The sequence below is a fragment of the Chionomys nivalis genome, chromosome 1, assembly GCF_950005125.1.
Source record: "Chionomys nivalis chromosome 1, mChiNiv1.1, whole genome shotgun sequence".
Lineage (NCBI taxonomy): Eukaryota > Metazoa > Chordata > Mammalia > Rodentia > Cricetidae > Chionomys > Chionomys nivalis.
In genome coordinates this window covers 122,775,940-122,791,489 of record NC_080086.1, presented here as the reverse complement: position 1 = coordinate 122,791,489, position 15,550 = coordinate 122,775,940, and the positions used below count along the sequence as shown (strand labels likewise).

General features: G+C 37.7%; 1 protein-coding gene across 6 annotated transcripts in view; it reads left to right on the top strand.

Annotated features, from left to right (window-relative positions):
- The window catches only part of Eml4 (EMAP like 4), a 122,863-nt gene that overhangs the window by 72,261 nt on the left and 35,052 nt on the right, over positions 1-15,550 (top strand). The window contains exons 4-9 of one of the 6 annotated variants that reach the window (XM_057761962.1): positions 486-659; positions 2,605-2,733; positions 3,150-3,175; positions 3,367-3,399; positions 12,833-12,956; positions 14,360-14,509. In XM_057761962.1, the coding sequence (XP_057617945.1) occupies positions 486-659; positions 2,605-2,733; positions 3,150-3,175; positions 3,367-3,399; positions 12,833-12,956; positions 14,360-14,509 (636 nt within the window). The remainder of the gene's footprint in view (positions 1-485; positions 660-2,604; positions 2,734-3,149; positions 3,176-3,366; positions 3,400-12,832; positions 12,957-14,359; positions 14,510-15,550) is intronic. The other 5 variants (XM_057761982.1, XM_057761973.1, XM_057761998.1 and 2 more) reach the window with 5 other exon arrangements.

The following is a 15,550-nucleotide window of genomic DNA, read 5'->3' as shown; positions in this document are numbered from 1 at the left end:
ATGTAGCATATGTGAGTCCTTGAAGCTATACTCAGTACCACAGCCCACCCTCCCCTTTTCCCCACAGAGAGAAAACTCAGTTGACAGAGTTCGAGGAACCTGGGAGTAGTCTGGGTTAGATATGAACACTTAGTGCGTCATCAGTCAGTTTCTTTCTACAGGGAGTGCAAAGGTCCTCAGTGCTGTAATTTAGATAAGTGAAGTTAGTTAAGAGAGTTTCTGCGGCCCCATTGCAATCATCAAAATTACAAAATCCATTAGAGGTCACTTCCCTCTCAAAGGGCAATCTTCATAGAATGGATTATTACCTTAGATTGTTCAAAAATTAATTCTTTATCAAAGATTATATTTTTTTGTTATTGAGTAAAAAGAATATAAATTGTATTAGTTATATGATTTAGGGTCTTGAATTATAATCACTTTATTATTTTGATTTTAAAGTTTGTTTAAATATGTGTTGTTCCATGTTATACTTTATTTTACAGTGGTACAGAAAAAAAGAAAGAAAAGCCACAAGGACAGAGAGAAAAAAAAGAGGAATCTCATTCTAATGATCAGAGCCCACAAATGCGAGCATCACCTTCTCCCCAGCCCTCTTCACAGCCTCTCCAAATAAACAGACAAACTCCAGAGAGCAAGAGCTCCGCTCCCACCAAAAGGTTTTAACTGTCCCCAAGTACAGAGCTAGGGACCGGTTGTAAAGATACCTAAATTCCGTGATTTGGGAAAAGTTGGCTATCCATGGATTCCAGGAGAAAACATCTTCATTGCTTATAATCTGTGCTTTAGGACACTGGGGAATAAAGATTTAGAAGCATAATTTTTCAATTATAACTGGCAAAGAAACTAAGACAATTTGGTAAAAAGGAAAGAGGTATAAACAACCCAAACAATATTTTTATAATAAAATTATAGATATTTTAACATTTTTTGTAGTTGTGTATAAATTTATAGCCATGGATAGAAATCGCCAATTTAAATTATCCTCACTACATTTTGGCATCATTACAACCTCAATTTGCAAGGCTCCTTTAAACAAACAGTTCCTGTGGCTGTGTCTTAATTTCAGCTTTGGTTCTTGGGAAGGTAACTTCTTGCTTGAGTATGGAAATGAATTCATTTCACCTGGTCTTTTCTATGCTAAAGGCTTGTTGAGAGTTTTTCTCTGTTCCATAGTAATTAATGTTTTAAAGTGATGAGAGGGGGAGAAGGAAAAACATAACAAATGTGTGTAAGCCTAAATTAGGGATGTGGACCTGCATGCTGGGGCTACTAATGCAGCTGCCTTGTAACAAGTACTGATACCAGTTTAATTAAATTGGCCCATTTAGCTGGGTAGTGGTGGTGTACGCCTTTAATTTCAGTACTTTCTGAGCTCAAGGCCAGAGAGGCAGATTTCTGAGTTCAAGGCCAGCCTGGTCTAAAAAGCAAGTTCCAGAACAGCTAGGACTGTTTCACAGAGAAACCCTGTCGTGGAGAAAAAAAAAGGGGGAGTGGGGTGGACACTATTTAGAAACATGGATTCAAGCTTTAGCATTCCTTAGGTATTTTATTATTGTAGTACTACAGAGGAATTCAAGGAAACTATTAACCTATTCTAAGAATTGTTAGAACTTCAGTAAAGTAAATGACAATTACTCCTAAAAGATTTTCAGTATGTTTCTCTTTGGCTACGTTAATGTTTTGCTTCAAGTCTATAATGGAAATTTGAAAATCCCAAATATTCTTTACTTGATTAATGCATGTTTACCATTTACAGAAGGCTTTGTCTCTATGCCTGATGCAGTTCTCGTGCTAAGGGTTTGTGGTTCTTCTGCCTGGGCTCCTGTGGAGTTCTTGAACATAGCTTATTAATGTCATGCAACTTCTTACTGTGTGCAGGGGAGGCTCATGGTCTCTTTGAGGTTCATTCTGATTAACTTGGTGTCTCTTTGTCCCAGAGTCTCCTTTTCAGCTTACCGTCTCCTGGAACTGTGCTTGCCCTTCTCAGTTGCTCTTTGGATGCACAATTGCAGAAGTATTGAAGACTGGATGAGTTTCGGGGTGGTCAGCAATGCAGCCAGAAAGTCATTTATAAACCATAGAATTTCAGTTATGCATGTAGGGAATCCCCGCTGATAATGCCAATAATTTTTTATTGTAGCACATTATTTATTTCTGATCCTGGATAGAAGTCTCTAAAACTGTGACCAAGAGCTTCAGAATTTTAGCGTCACAGTTTATTTAGAAATTTGTGCCATGTATAAATTAACTACATGAACATAATCACATACAGAATGAATGGTAGGGTCATATTTCAGGTTTATAGTTCATGTTTTATTAACTCCAAGTTATGAGAAACACTACATAGAGACGTAAGCATTTTCTTCTATTAACAGCAGATTGTAGAGATTTAGTTGATCTTTTGAATGATAATATAACACAGACTTCCTAATTGCCTTGTTTAACTCCTCCGCTCATCCAGCCAGATCCTTCAACTAATCCTTCTCACACTGGGTTCGCTTTAAGAGTGTTAATCTCTTCTCTCACTGTCTGTTGAAACTGTCAATTACATGTCATTGCTACTCAGAACGTTCCTCTAAGAAATTAATGTGTTTTTTCTAGCATAAAACGTCCACCAACAGCTGAAAAGTCACATAACTCATGGGAAAATTCAGATGATAGTCGTAATAAATTATTGAAAACCGTTTCAACATCAAAACTAATATCAAAGGTTATAAAAAGTGCAGACAAGTAAGTTAAGTACTGTTTGTCCTGTGTGAAAATTATTAATTGTATCTCTGTACTGTTGTGTGTAATGACATGCCTGATTTGAATTTTTAATTTATTTCAGCTGATTTATTTTCTTGCCAGGTATTTTTAAGTTTCCATAGAAAAGGTGTGTCTTACTATTAATTTATCTCCAGTGTCTCACTCTTGTAAGATTTGAATATTATACTTTTTTTGTAATCTCACTGTTTCGATGATTGTGTGTAATATTTGTTGTTTCATAAATAGTATATATTAGAGTTGAGACCACTGAGAAACTGAATTTTGCTTGTAGAGATTTATCTAGAGTATGGACTAGGCATCAAAAATTCTAAATTCTTTCAGATGATTCTGGTGCTGAGCCATGTAAAATAAACGTGTTCTTTTCATTCTTTTTTTAGACATAAAGATGTCATCATCAATCAAGGTAAATTAAAAATTCCTTTTGGAAATACTTGCCTTTTTACATCATCTTAACTATTACCGATTCATAAGAATATGACTGATTTCATTCAGTCAAATTTATTAGTTCATAGTCACCAAAGAAACATATTACTGTAGTCATTTTAGAAAATGCCTTGTTTTTATTGTAAGATATGTCATTTTTGTCTCAACCAGCAAAAATGTCAACTCGTGAAAAAAACAGCCAAGGTAAGGATTATCTCTGCAATGGGGCGCCTCCTGAGCTGGCCTCTCCTGGGTCTCTTATTTGGCTTTTCACCATACTACTCTCTGGCTTTCCTCTTAACAAAGGAAATACCATGGTAATTTGAACTAGTAAGTGTAACTACTCTTTTAAAAAAGAAAAAAAAAATCTGTTTTCTGTGAGATCTGGAGAATTAAGGAGAACAGTAAAAATAATTACAGCAACATGAAGAAATCAAAAAAATGTATTTCCTTTAAAAAGTTATACTTAGAAAAGCCATTTAAAAGATTGATAAATCTTAATTCGATTTCCTGTCTTGCAATTTGGTTGCTAATAATCACTTACTTCTTGCTGCTAAGACTCAAATAGTGAGTCTAGCAAAGCATTTCCTCTTAAATTCTTCCCTTTTATTAATTGTTATCTCTGACTACTTGCTGTTGGCTCGTTCTGTTGATCCAAGCAGGATAACTCTGTATATGTATATTTAATTTGATTGCAAAGTAGGTAAGTTTTATGTATCAGTTTTACACTCCTCAAATTGCTTGCAAATTAATTGAAGCATGCTATTCTAGACGAAATCGTGCCTTTTCTGTGCATGCTTTTTGCAGCTCATTTCTCGTGTCATAGCTTTCTTTGTCTTCTGGAGTATTAATTGGCTAAAATGTGCTTTAATTTTTTTGTTAGCAATTTCACTTAATTCCTGAAAATTTTATTTTCTTTCATTAGAGTAAGGAAAATATATTTGCTGGTTATATTCTTTAGGTCATAAGATATTACACAGAAATTGTAAATAAGGTTGAAACGTGATATTCTTGTTCAATTAGATCTGAACTTTTTGCATTATAATTGTATAGATTGTGTAATGGTTGACATACCCAAGGAAAATACTAAATTTATTTAAAACACAATTTTGACTCTAAGCAAACTTTGTTAAATAGAGGCATTGATCGATAGAAAGGTTAGTCAATGTGGACAGCCATGAGTCCCAGTTCTTCTAATAGCCTAGGCCAAGTGGCAGTGACCTTGAGTAGTGTTCTGACCTGAGAATAATAATCACAACAGAGCTTATCTCACATAACTCTTAAGACAAAACAGTATATACAGAAGTCCTTTAAAACTAGGAAACACTGACTAGAGAAGTGCTGTTACTAAATGTTCTAGAGACCACTCTAGAACTGAATCTTCATGGGGGAGGTGGGAAAGGGCTGTCTTTCTTTAGTTGTTTTGAAGGTAAAGGAAAACTTAGCATTCGTTTGTCAGAGTGGTTTGTATTGGCATAATCTTCAAAATCATTCAGGTAAGCAAGTGAAACAATGTCATTACATGGGTGGTAGTGGTGCAGAGGAACACCTTAGACAGGTGGTTGGTGCTTGGAAGAAGGTGGAGAGGAAAAGAGGAAGTTGAATTTTGTAATAAGAATTTTTATCTTAAAGAACAGTTTCTCATGACATCACATGTTGACCACACTGAGTGTTAATTATACAATTGTACAGCAAGCACTTTACCTGCTAAACCGTCTCTTCAACCTTCAAATAAACTTTCATTAACCAATACAAATACTTACTGAGTCAGGGAAAGAAAAATGAAGCCTGAAGTAATCTTGCAATTCTGACAGGTCTGACATGCTTATGGGTTATTCCTTTTATCAGATAACCATTTTATGCATTTAGTTATCTGTCTTTACTTTGTCAGGCCCTATACTAAGGATTCAGGATCACAGCAATGCCTGAACCAAGGGAATTTATGTAGCAAACAGTAAAAACATACAGGCTGTAGACAGACTATAACAAGTTTTTAATTTTATGAGATGATGCATGTTTGCAAAGAATAAGGAGAGTTTGCTGTTATGTAGAGTGGTTGACATTTCTGATCCAGTGACTTTTAAGCTATCCAGTGAAAATGAGTGAAATATGTGAATGTCCAGAGAAATAATCTTGTGAGTGGATGGATCTGAAGTGCTGAATCCCTGAGGCAGGCAAATTTTGTTTGTTTTTGTTTTTTTTTGTTTTTTAAACTGTGATAAGATATAACAGGTAGATCCCTGATCAAAGGATGCATACAGTGTTTGATTTTTTAACCATTACATTTCTAAAATGCATATTCTTTGCAATAGAAACTTCACCAGACACCTCACTCATATCAGGGGCAAGTGACTAAATGGCAATAATATAAGTGAAATGAAAATGAGATATAGGAGCAAAATGACATGTATCACAGAACATTTAGAAATTATGGTTCCACTGTGCCTAAAGTAATAATTGTAGGTTGGGAACAGTTCAAAGTCTGTTTGTTGGAGGAAAAAAATTGATGATTCAATAAAGCATTTCCCCCCACTGAGACTTGTGGTTTCAGCGTGCTCATGTTCAGTTAGATCCTAGTGACACTGTATATCCATCAGTGGTGTGTGCGCCGAGATTACAGGGAGGACAGTACACTTGCCTGCTGCATCCCCAGGCTGCTCACCCATGCTTCTCCAAAGGACAGCCTCACTAAAAATACTTTGGGTTTCCCCCCCTTTAGTAACTTATTTTTAATGTTTAAATATTGTGGAATATTTTTTTAAAATATATGTAAATACTATTAGAAGACCTATAGTTTGACCCAAGTTTATTGTGTTTTCACATTTGGTTTTATCTGAATGTTCTTAAAAAAGAAGACATGAGAGCCGGGTGTGGTGATTATGCCTGTAATCCCAGCATTTGGGAGGCTGGGGCAGGAGTCCGACAGGAGTCCAAGGACAGCCTTGGTTAAGAAGAACCCAGTCTCCAAAAATCTTGGAGCAAAAAGTCCAAAGCATGAAAATTAAAGTCTGTTCATTGATCCTGTTTAATCAGAATTTCATTTGTAGATCTTTATGCCCCTGGAACTTTGTGTTTCTTTTCCTGCCATTGTTAATTGGGAAAGCAGAGCTAGCGATGAGGGGAGGGGAGGCTTTAACATCTGAAGTCCCTCTTTCTCCCCCTCTTTTTGTGTGACAGTCTCACTATGTAGTTATTACTCCCAGCACTATTTCCTAACTTTTCAAAAAGAGAGTCTTTGGAGGGAAGCAGAAATCCAGACTATGTAAGCAAACTCTTGTATGTGAGTTTTAAAGTAATTTTATGATAATTAGAGTTGTAAACAAAGCAGGAATGGAGATGAGAGGTGACTTAAAGTCAGAAGAGATGAATTGTTAAGTTGGTTTGCTGTTTTAGTTAGCATGGAGTTTCTTGGGTTTGTGATGAGCTTAGTCTAACCCTAAGTTGTTAGGTCATGTCTTGAGTATTGTCATGTATGAGCACCCCTGCCATTAAGAATTTAGGAAATTTTTTTTGCTCACTTACCAAACAAAGAAGGTAATGAAAATAGCATTTCAATACTAGTCAAATTTTCAAACCTTGGTTTTATCCTAATTGGTAAAACTAATTGCATCATATTTGGTAAGCACTATCACTAGGAAATTTTTTTTTTTTTACTTATGGGTTTAGATTCAGAATCTTGGAATAGATTAGAATAAACTGCTGGGATTAAAGGCATGCACCGCCACTCCTGGCCTACACACACACACAATTTTTTTTTTATCCCTTACACAGAACATTGTTTTGTTGAACTCCTTTTTTTTTTTCTTTTTAAAAGACAGGCTGTAAATTCTCTGTAGACAAATCTGCCTCTGCCTCTTGAGTATTGAGATTAAAGGTTTATGCCAACATACCTAGCATGGTTTGTTGAATCTTAAAGTATTACAGTGAAGCAACCTGGTCAGAGGTTGGCGAAATGGCTCGTTGGTTAAGAGCACTCGTTACTCTTGTAGAGGACACAAGTTTGACTTCTGTCACCCACATGGCAAGTCATAATTACCTAGTGCTCCAGTTCCTGTGTTTGGCTTGCATGGTTTGGGAGCAGAACTGCTAGTTAAAAAGCAGCTGGGAATGAGTAGAGAGTCCTTAGTTTTCTGGTTTTCTGTTGTCAATTTGTTGTCATTGTGCTTTTCTCTATATTGCTTATGTTTGAGACTCATATTCTGATTTGAAAGGAGCTATAAGTTCTACAAACTGCAAAATAGAAATGGATTTGTTTATTTGTTTGAGATAGCATCTCATAAAGCCCCTGCTGACCTCAAGTGGAGTATAACAGGATGGCCATGAACTCCTGTTCAGGTTCAGCCTCCCCAGTGTGGGACTACAGGTAGCCACCACCCTGCCCAGGTTTCTTGGGGGAGAAGATGCTGAAGGTGTGACACTAGAAATTCAGAAGCCCATCAGCAGTGGCACCCGTGACACAAGTGACTGCACTCCAGACAGGCCCTCGGGCTTCTCTACGCCAACCCAAGTGCTTCAGTGTCCAGTAGAAAGATGTCATCTGGCATGTGTGTGTCTTAAACCTTTAGATGACAAAAGACAGTTAACATGAAGCTTAGTAGCAAACTTACTACAAATAGCCAGAATAGTAAGTACCTTTTTGATGTGTGACTATTAATGAACATTATTAGTGAACTTTTTTTCCTATACAAAATCTTCAAAATCTGCTGTATGTCTTACACTTCCAGTACATCTCGTTCATCATGGACCAGTGACTGACTTCAGAAGGTGCAGATCTAGAACCTACATTTTCTGGGGTTTGTCTTTAAGACAGAGTCTCACTATGTACCTCTGGCTGACCTGAAACTGGCTCTGTAGACTCATTAGAGACCCACCTACATCTGCCTCCTCAGTGCTGGGATTAAAAGTAATTGGTTAAGCCATGATTTCCCATTTTGAAAAGCAGGTGTTGGATTAGGTAAATTCATAGAATTTTTTTTCAGTTCCCATGCTGTGCAAGGACCAAAAATGAATAGCCTTAATCAACAGTATCTGACAGAATTGCCTTTATAGTTAAATGACTTTGTCGCTGATCAGATTTAATTACCAATTTATAATTTTTTAGCATGGGCTTTAGGGAGGGCTAAAACTAAGGTTCAAGCCAAGGCCTGATTCAAAGTTTATGCTCTATCCACACTCTGAATCCTAGAAATGTTGACTGTGCCAGTGCAATAGACATTCATTACATCTAGTAAGCAGCTTTGCTGCTGAGTATTTATTGCCCATTCTCTCTACTAGCATGGCGATAAGTAGCTCAATAACCTTGTTTTCTGGACTGCCAGACATTGGATATCATGTCACTGATCTTAACCCTTACTCTGACAAGTCCCTTCCAGCTTATCTTCCCTGTTAGTTTACAGTGAGGGCAGCAGGAAGTGCTGCTGGTTAAAGCAAACAGTAATTATAAGATGCCGTAGAGAGCTGGGCATAGTGGCACACACCTTTAATCCCTGCACTTGGAGGACAGAGGCAGGTGGATCTCTGAGTTCAAGGGCAGCCTGGTCAACATAGTAAGTTCTAGGCTAGATAGATCCACACAGTGAGACACTGCCTTGAAAAGAAAAGAAAGGAAAGGAAAGGAAAGGAAAGAAACCTGGGAGTTTCAAGAAAACATTTGCAGCGAGAATGCCAATGGCTAGGGAGAGAAGAGTGACATCCTCATACTATGCTGAATTCCCAAGGAGAGGGCTCTTTGCTGAAAAAGGTTGCAAGCCAAGGCTTGTATGTTTTATGCTCGCCAGGCAGGTGTCTGCCTGTCTGCCTCCCTTCCTACCCTCCCCCGTCTCTCTTTCTCTCTCTGGCAGGTCTATTTCTGTGTGTATCTCTGTCTCTGTCACACATACACGGACACACTTTCAAAGAAGTAAACATTTTACAGATGAAAGGTTTCACAGTAAATTATAGATTTGCTATTTCTTTTGAAAAATGAAGAGTTAGAGTAGTACTGCCCCCTGAACTGGCACTGGTACATGGAGTACACCTGTACATCATTCCAAGTCAGCCTGTCAACTCTCATTTTTATTTTCTGCCTGACCACTTGAATTAGATACTTGAATTTGTGACCCTTTGTTTTAAAGAGTACATGGTAGAATAATCAGAAGTTTGGTGTATTTGCCTATACATGCTATCTTGGATAGCTACTTTAAAATTTATGCAGATTATATGGAATAGTAAATTATATAAGCAAATTGCCAAACAGTGTTTAAATGGTTACAGCTTGCCACACATGGTGACACATACCTGTAGACCTAGTAGCCAAGTTTGAGACTGCCCTGACTTACATAACTATGCCCTGTATCAGAACAATATAATAAAAGTTACAAATTCTTCTCAAAGGAAGAAGGATAAATATTTTTAGGAATCTCAAATTGTTTTCCACAGTATGTTAACTTATTTAGTCAAAGTTCTAAGTAGTAGTATTACCATTTTCAATGTTAGGACAGTGAAGCTGGCTCTCACAGCTAATAGAGTAAACTGGGATTCAAATCTTCAGTCTCTCCTTCATCGTGATGCATTGCTTTCTTCCCAGTGCCAGAGAGTGTTTCAATTTCCTATATTATATACATGGTCTCCAGTGTGTGTGGTGCCGGTTCAGACAGCAAAGCATTTCATAGACTGCCACTTTAATTTCATGTTAGAAAAATTAGTGAGCACCAGTAGCTCCTTTGTTTTCTGATTTAATTGATTTTCTTGCTTAACAGTTAATAAAATGATGGTATTTTGAGCTCCTTCAGTTATGTTAGTCTTTTTATATAATGTATATTCTTGCTAACCCTTCACCTTTGCTAGCCATACTTTCCTCTAAAGAGCAATGGAAGCTTGTTAATCTGTTATTTATTATTCAGAACACATTTTTTTCATGTACGTCTTTGATCAGATTAAAAATTCTAGTAGAAATTTAAAGGGGATTGAACAATTTAATGCTCTTAAAAAATCAGAAGGAAGTTGTGTCACAGATAAATACCTGTAAGAGTAGATTGACAGACACCCCCCCAGATGAGTATATGGGTAAAGATAGTTGTAGAAGGGAAATGTTTCCAGCTGGTAGTCATTTAGTTACTGTCAAAGTTCAGCTATGCTAAAATCATCAGGAAGCCAGGCCCACTCTTGGATTCAGAAGTAATACTGACATGAATGATGTGGTGTTAAAGCATAGTGTGGGAGGTCTTACCCAGTTAGATCAGACCCTGAGGCTGAGCACAATGTGAGCAAGAACAATAAAAATAACTTGAACTTCCCACCCATAATAAGCATAGCATCTTAATCTGAAGTAATGGTTTCAGGAAGACAGTCCACAAGTAGTCTTTCTTCCTCTTCATAGTTACATTATATAAACTACTGAATCTTGAATCCTGGATTATGCAGTTTTTCTTAGGGAACTTGGTCACTGATAGAGATTTTAAGATCACACCAGCCTCTGTATAGGAAGTATAGGCGGGACAACCAGACAGGAAGTAGAGGCAGGTCAATGAGAACAGGAGAATTCTGGGAAGAAGGAGGTCCTAGTCAGCAGTCCTGACCCAGCCACAAAAGAAGCAAGATGTGCTGCCTACCGAATAAGGTACCAAGCCACATGGCTAACATAGACAAGAATTATGGGCTAATATAAGTTATAAGAGTTAATAAGAAGCCTGAGCTAATGGGCTAATCAGTTTATAACTAATGTAGACCTCTGTGTGATTTCTTTGGGACTTAACGCCTGCAGGAACTGGGAAGGACAGAAACCCCGACTACAGTGATCACACTCTGATTTTGTGCCAGACAAGTTAGTAAGCACTAGACATCCTTGTGCTGTTGTACCCAGCCTCTTTCTCTTTCCCTTTAGCTTTGGCAACCATTTCTTCGTGGTGCCTTATCTGTATGTGGGTCATTAGGATGCTAGGGGTAGAGATAGATGGGATTTGTGTTGGTTCGTAGGTTTTTGGAGAATGAATGGTCCATCTATGGGGTTTTTTTTTCCTCCTGTCTTTGTTTTATTTTTGACAGGCTTCCGTATGCAATCTTAGCTGTCCTAGAACTCGGTTATGTAGACCAAGTTTCCCTTACATTTTTTGGGCAATCTTCCTGCCTCTGCTTCCTGAATGTTAGTTAGGCTTGCAGGCATGAGCCACCATGCCCAGCTCTCCATTATTCCACAAGGCATTGTTTCCCTAGGTTAGAGATGTATAATCAATATTGATTTGATTCTGACTTGTCTTTTAAAAATATTTTAGACTTCTAAAGATCTTATAAACAACTATTGATTGATAGAAACAAAAGCTGTTTCAGAACCTATGGTTCTAGTGAGAACACCTGTCATTAGATCTACTGTCTTAAATCATGTAATTTGGTTAATATTGACTAGAGCGATGTTGTACATTGCTTTTATTCTTCTTGCTTGGCTGAAACTCTCGCTTGATCCTCATTTCCGTTTTCCTCTAACCCCTAGTTAACTATTATTAATTATTACTGCCCCATTCATGAATTTGACTATTTTGAGTATGTCATAGGAATCTAGTAGTAGCTGTCTTTCTGTGACTGGCTTACATATATGCATATACCACGTCTTTATCTGTAAGTGGCCATCAGTGTTGTTTGCAGATGTTGACTGTTAGGAATAGTGCTGCTATGAACAGGAGAGTTAGTGTTGATATCTGATCAAGGTCTTGATTTACATTATTTTGGAAAACATCTAGTAGTAGCATTGCCAGATGACGCAGTAATTCTATTAGAACTGTCTCTGAAGAGCCTCCACCCTGCTTTTCCATAGCAGCAGCAGCATTGGCATCCCTGGCAGCAGCATGCACAGTGGTCCTGTTTTTCATATCCTAGTCTGTATCTGTTTGGTTTTGCTGATCATTGTGACAAGTTTGAAATGACACACAGTGGTTTTCATTCACATTTCCCTGAGCTATTACTATTAATGGTGCATATTTTTTCAAATTGCCTGTTGACCATTTTTATGTCTTTTCCTTCCTTCCTCCCCCCAAAATGGTTTCTAATTACCTAACCCATTTTTAAATGTATTTAAGAGGGGGGGGGGTGCCTTGGTTTGTTTCTTTCTATTGAACTGGCATCCTTTATATATTCAGAGATTAACCACTGTATTACATCATGGTTTTCAGGCCATTCTATTGCATAGTTTGTTTTCACTTTGTCAGTTGTTGCCTTAATGTGCAGAGACTCTTTAATCTGCAAGGTCTTGACCTTTAGGTTGATTAGTGTGGTAGACATGATTCATGTCTGTCCAAGTAATTTCTTTCTTCCTTGCAAGTTAAGAAACCTTGGTCATAAAGATTTGTATTTTTTTACTTGAACTTTTTTGACTTCTTGTAGAAATATGTCAGCTTAAGCATATAAATTATATTTAGATGAAAACAGTTATTATCAACTAAACAAATGGCCACAGATTTGTTGTATTTTGATTTTTTTTGCTTCTATTTAGGACTAGATATTTATAGTACCCCTTTGTTTGTTTCATACGCTCTATAATATGTAAAGTAAACATACAGTGGAAAGCTTAGCCAGCCACTCTTGTCATTTTTCATTGCATCAGTAATCTACCTTTCTACAATCACATGGAAAATATGTGTGGTTTAATTTTTGTCTTATGTTTCAACAGAAGGAGAATATATTAAAATGTTTATGAGAGGTCGGCCAATTACCATGTTCATTCCTTCGGATGTTGACAACTATGATGACATCAGAACAGAACTGCCTCCTGAGAAGCTCAAACTGGAGTGGGCGTATCCTTCCCAAGCATGAGAGCAAATCTACTTGCTTTGTCCTAGTTTAATAAAAACTTGCTTAGCGAATTAATCGAAATGTTCTTAAACGAGAAATAAAACATAATAAACTTAGAACCACTTGAAAAATTAAAAGGGAGGGCTGGAGAGGTGGCTCAGAGGTTAAGAGCATTGCCTGCTCTTCCAAAGGTCCTGAGTTCAATTCCCAGCAACCACATGGTGGCTCACAACCATCTGTAATGGGGTCTGGTGCCCTCTTCTGGCCTGCAGGCATACATACAGACAGAATATTGTATACATAATAAATAATTAATTTTTAGAAAAAAGAAAAATTAAAAGGGAGACAAGTGTCTCTAAAACATGTCAGATATATTTGCTAATAGTAATTTAAAGTCACCAGAATTGATGCAGACAGGACAGCAGCAGTCCATGAGCTCCGCACAGGTAGTGCGGTATGGCAGCAGCGGTTCCTGACTGGAGCCGGAAAGATAGTGTCTGTGTCCCATCTCTGCCCTTGCCCCTGTGAACCTCAGTGTTCCTATAAGAAGAGGTAACACCTGCCTCACCAAATGAAATAACGTATATATATCATGAAACCTGTTTTTGGTCTTTTTTTTTTTTTTGGTTTGAGACATGGGGTCTTGCTATGTCTCCCTGCCCAACCTTGTACTGACTGTGTAGCTTAGGATGGCCTTAACATCACAAGAGTCTTCCTGATTCAACTTCCCGAGTGTCTGTATTACAAACATGTACCACTGCATGACTATCATGAAGTATTTTAAGAGCTCACATTATAGCAAGGATGTTGTAATTCTGAAATTGACTGCTTCTCTGCCAGACTTAGACACACGATGGTTTAATATTGACCTTTCCTGATTCTACCTGGAAAGTCTCATTTATAGCCCCTAAGAAACTCAGTGAAACAGAAGGAGACTAGTTCTCTGTCTCTGTTTTTCTATGCTCCCCTCCTCACATGCTTTAAATTCCTTACATTGGGCAAAATTAAATTAGCTTGGAGAAGTTTGCCAATCCTGAAATTTAGCACAGGTTTTTATTACCATTCTGTATATCAGACTTAACTAGCCTTATTCATCATGTTAGGCCAACGCCCACATTACCTTGCTGGTGAGCCTTAGGGCCTTCTTAAGAAGGGTCTATATGTGTGCTTCCTCCTGGCATACTGTCACACAGGCTCACATTTGATTGTTCAGAGTTGTGTGTATAGCAGTGATTGGTACATACTAGGAATGTAGACACTAAGACAATACAGGAAGCGTCTCAGGATTGGGCAGGTAAAGGAATGCCAATGCCCCTGACACAGTTCTCTCTTCATTGTTTCTCCATAGCTCCCCAATTGCCCCTGAGATTTCAACGCCCTTTAAAACCTTGACTTTTCATTTAAGATACGGTTATCGGGGAAAGGACTGTCGAGCAAATGTTTACCTGCTTCCAACGGGGGAGATAGTTTATTTCATTGCATCAGTAGTGGTACTATTTAATTATGAGGAGAGGACTCAGCGACATTACCTGGGCCATACAGACTGTGTGAAATGGTTGGTATTGGTTGCCATTTGTCAGTTTTGTGTTTGCCTGCCTTCATCATAATTATTGTTGTTGTTGTTATTATTTGAGTTGTACTGAAAGTTTACCATTGGAAGGCTTAGAACATAAGTAAAGATGTTATTTAGACTATGGAATATATTTTTTAAAATAAAAATGTTACCTTTAAATACTGTATGTGGAATCAGTAGTGATAAAATACACTGCTCTAAATCTCAGTAGATCTGTCTGCTGCCTCAGGTCTCTAGTCCTTTCTGTCTGGCCTGTCATATTCAATCCATGAGAAAGACTAGGCTTCATGAATTTCTGGAAGTAGTTTTTTATTCATTGCTTAGTATGTATTGAGGGTTTGCTCTGTGTGATAAATTTTGGGCTTCAGGTTTTCCTTTATGAGAGGGAGAAGCCATAAGCTGAATCCAATCCTAAGTATACAGTGTGGTGTCAAACTGCAAGAGCAGAGCTCTTTTGAAATGCTTAGGCTTGGGTTTTACTCAGTGAATGTTGCTACTCTTTAGTTAAATTCTGTCATTTAGAACCGTTTCCTCACATTTCAAAGCTTAGCTTCTTTACACTGTCCTATCAAGTAGATAAAAGTTTCTCTCCTGCATGAAAGCTAGGATACTACATAGATGACGTTCAGCCTTAAAAAGATAAAAACACATTCTACTTGCAATATTCTATGTGTACAGAATTCGCGCAGTGTTACCGTGCACTCATTAGAAGGATCTCACCTCTCTCAGCTGGGTGCTAGTTCCATGTGTATAGAGGTCAGAGCGTGGTGGTTAATGCAGTAGTGAGACCCTGCCATAGAAACAGGAAAGGAGGACCACTGTTAACTCGTGGGGGGGAAGAAGTGATGTGAAATACTATTTTGTCTTCCACATATGTAAAGTATTCCTGCAGTTCCCAATGAAAAGACACTAGCTATAGTGGTTACCTTTAAGCAGTGTCAGAGGTTAAGGTAGAGACGATCTTACCAATTAGCGCAGATAGGAAAAAGACTTTCTGAATATTTTTTTAAATATCCTTTGATA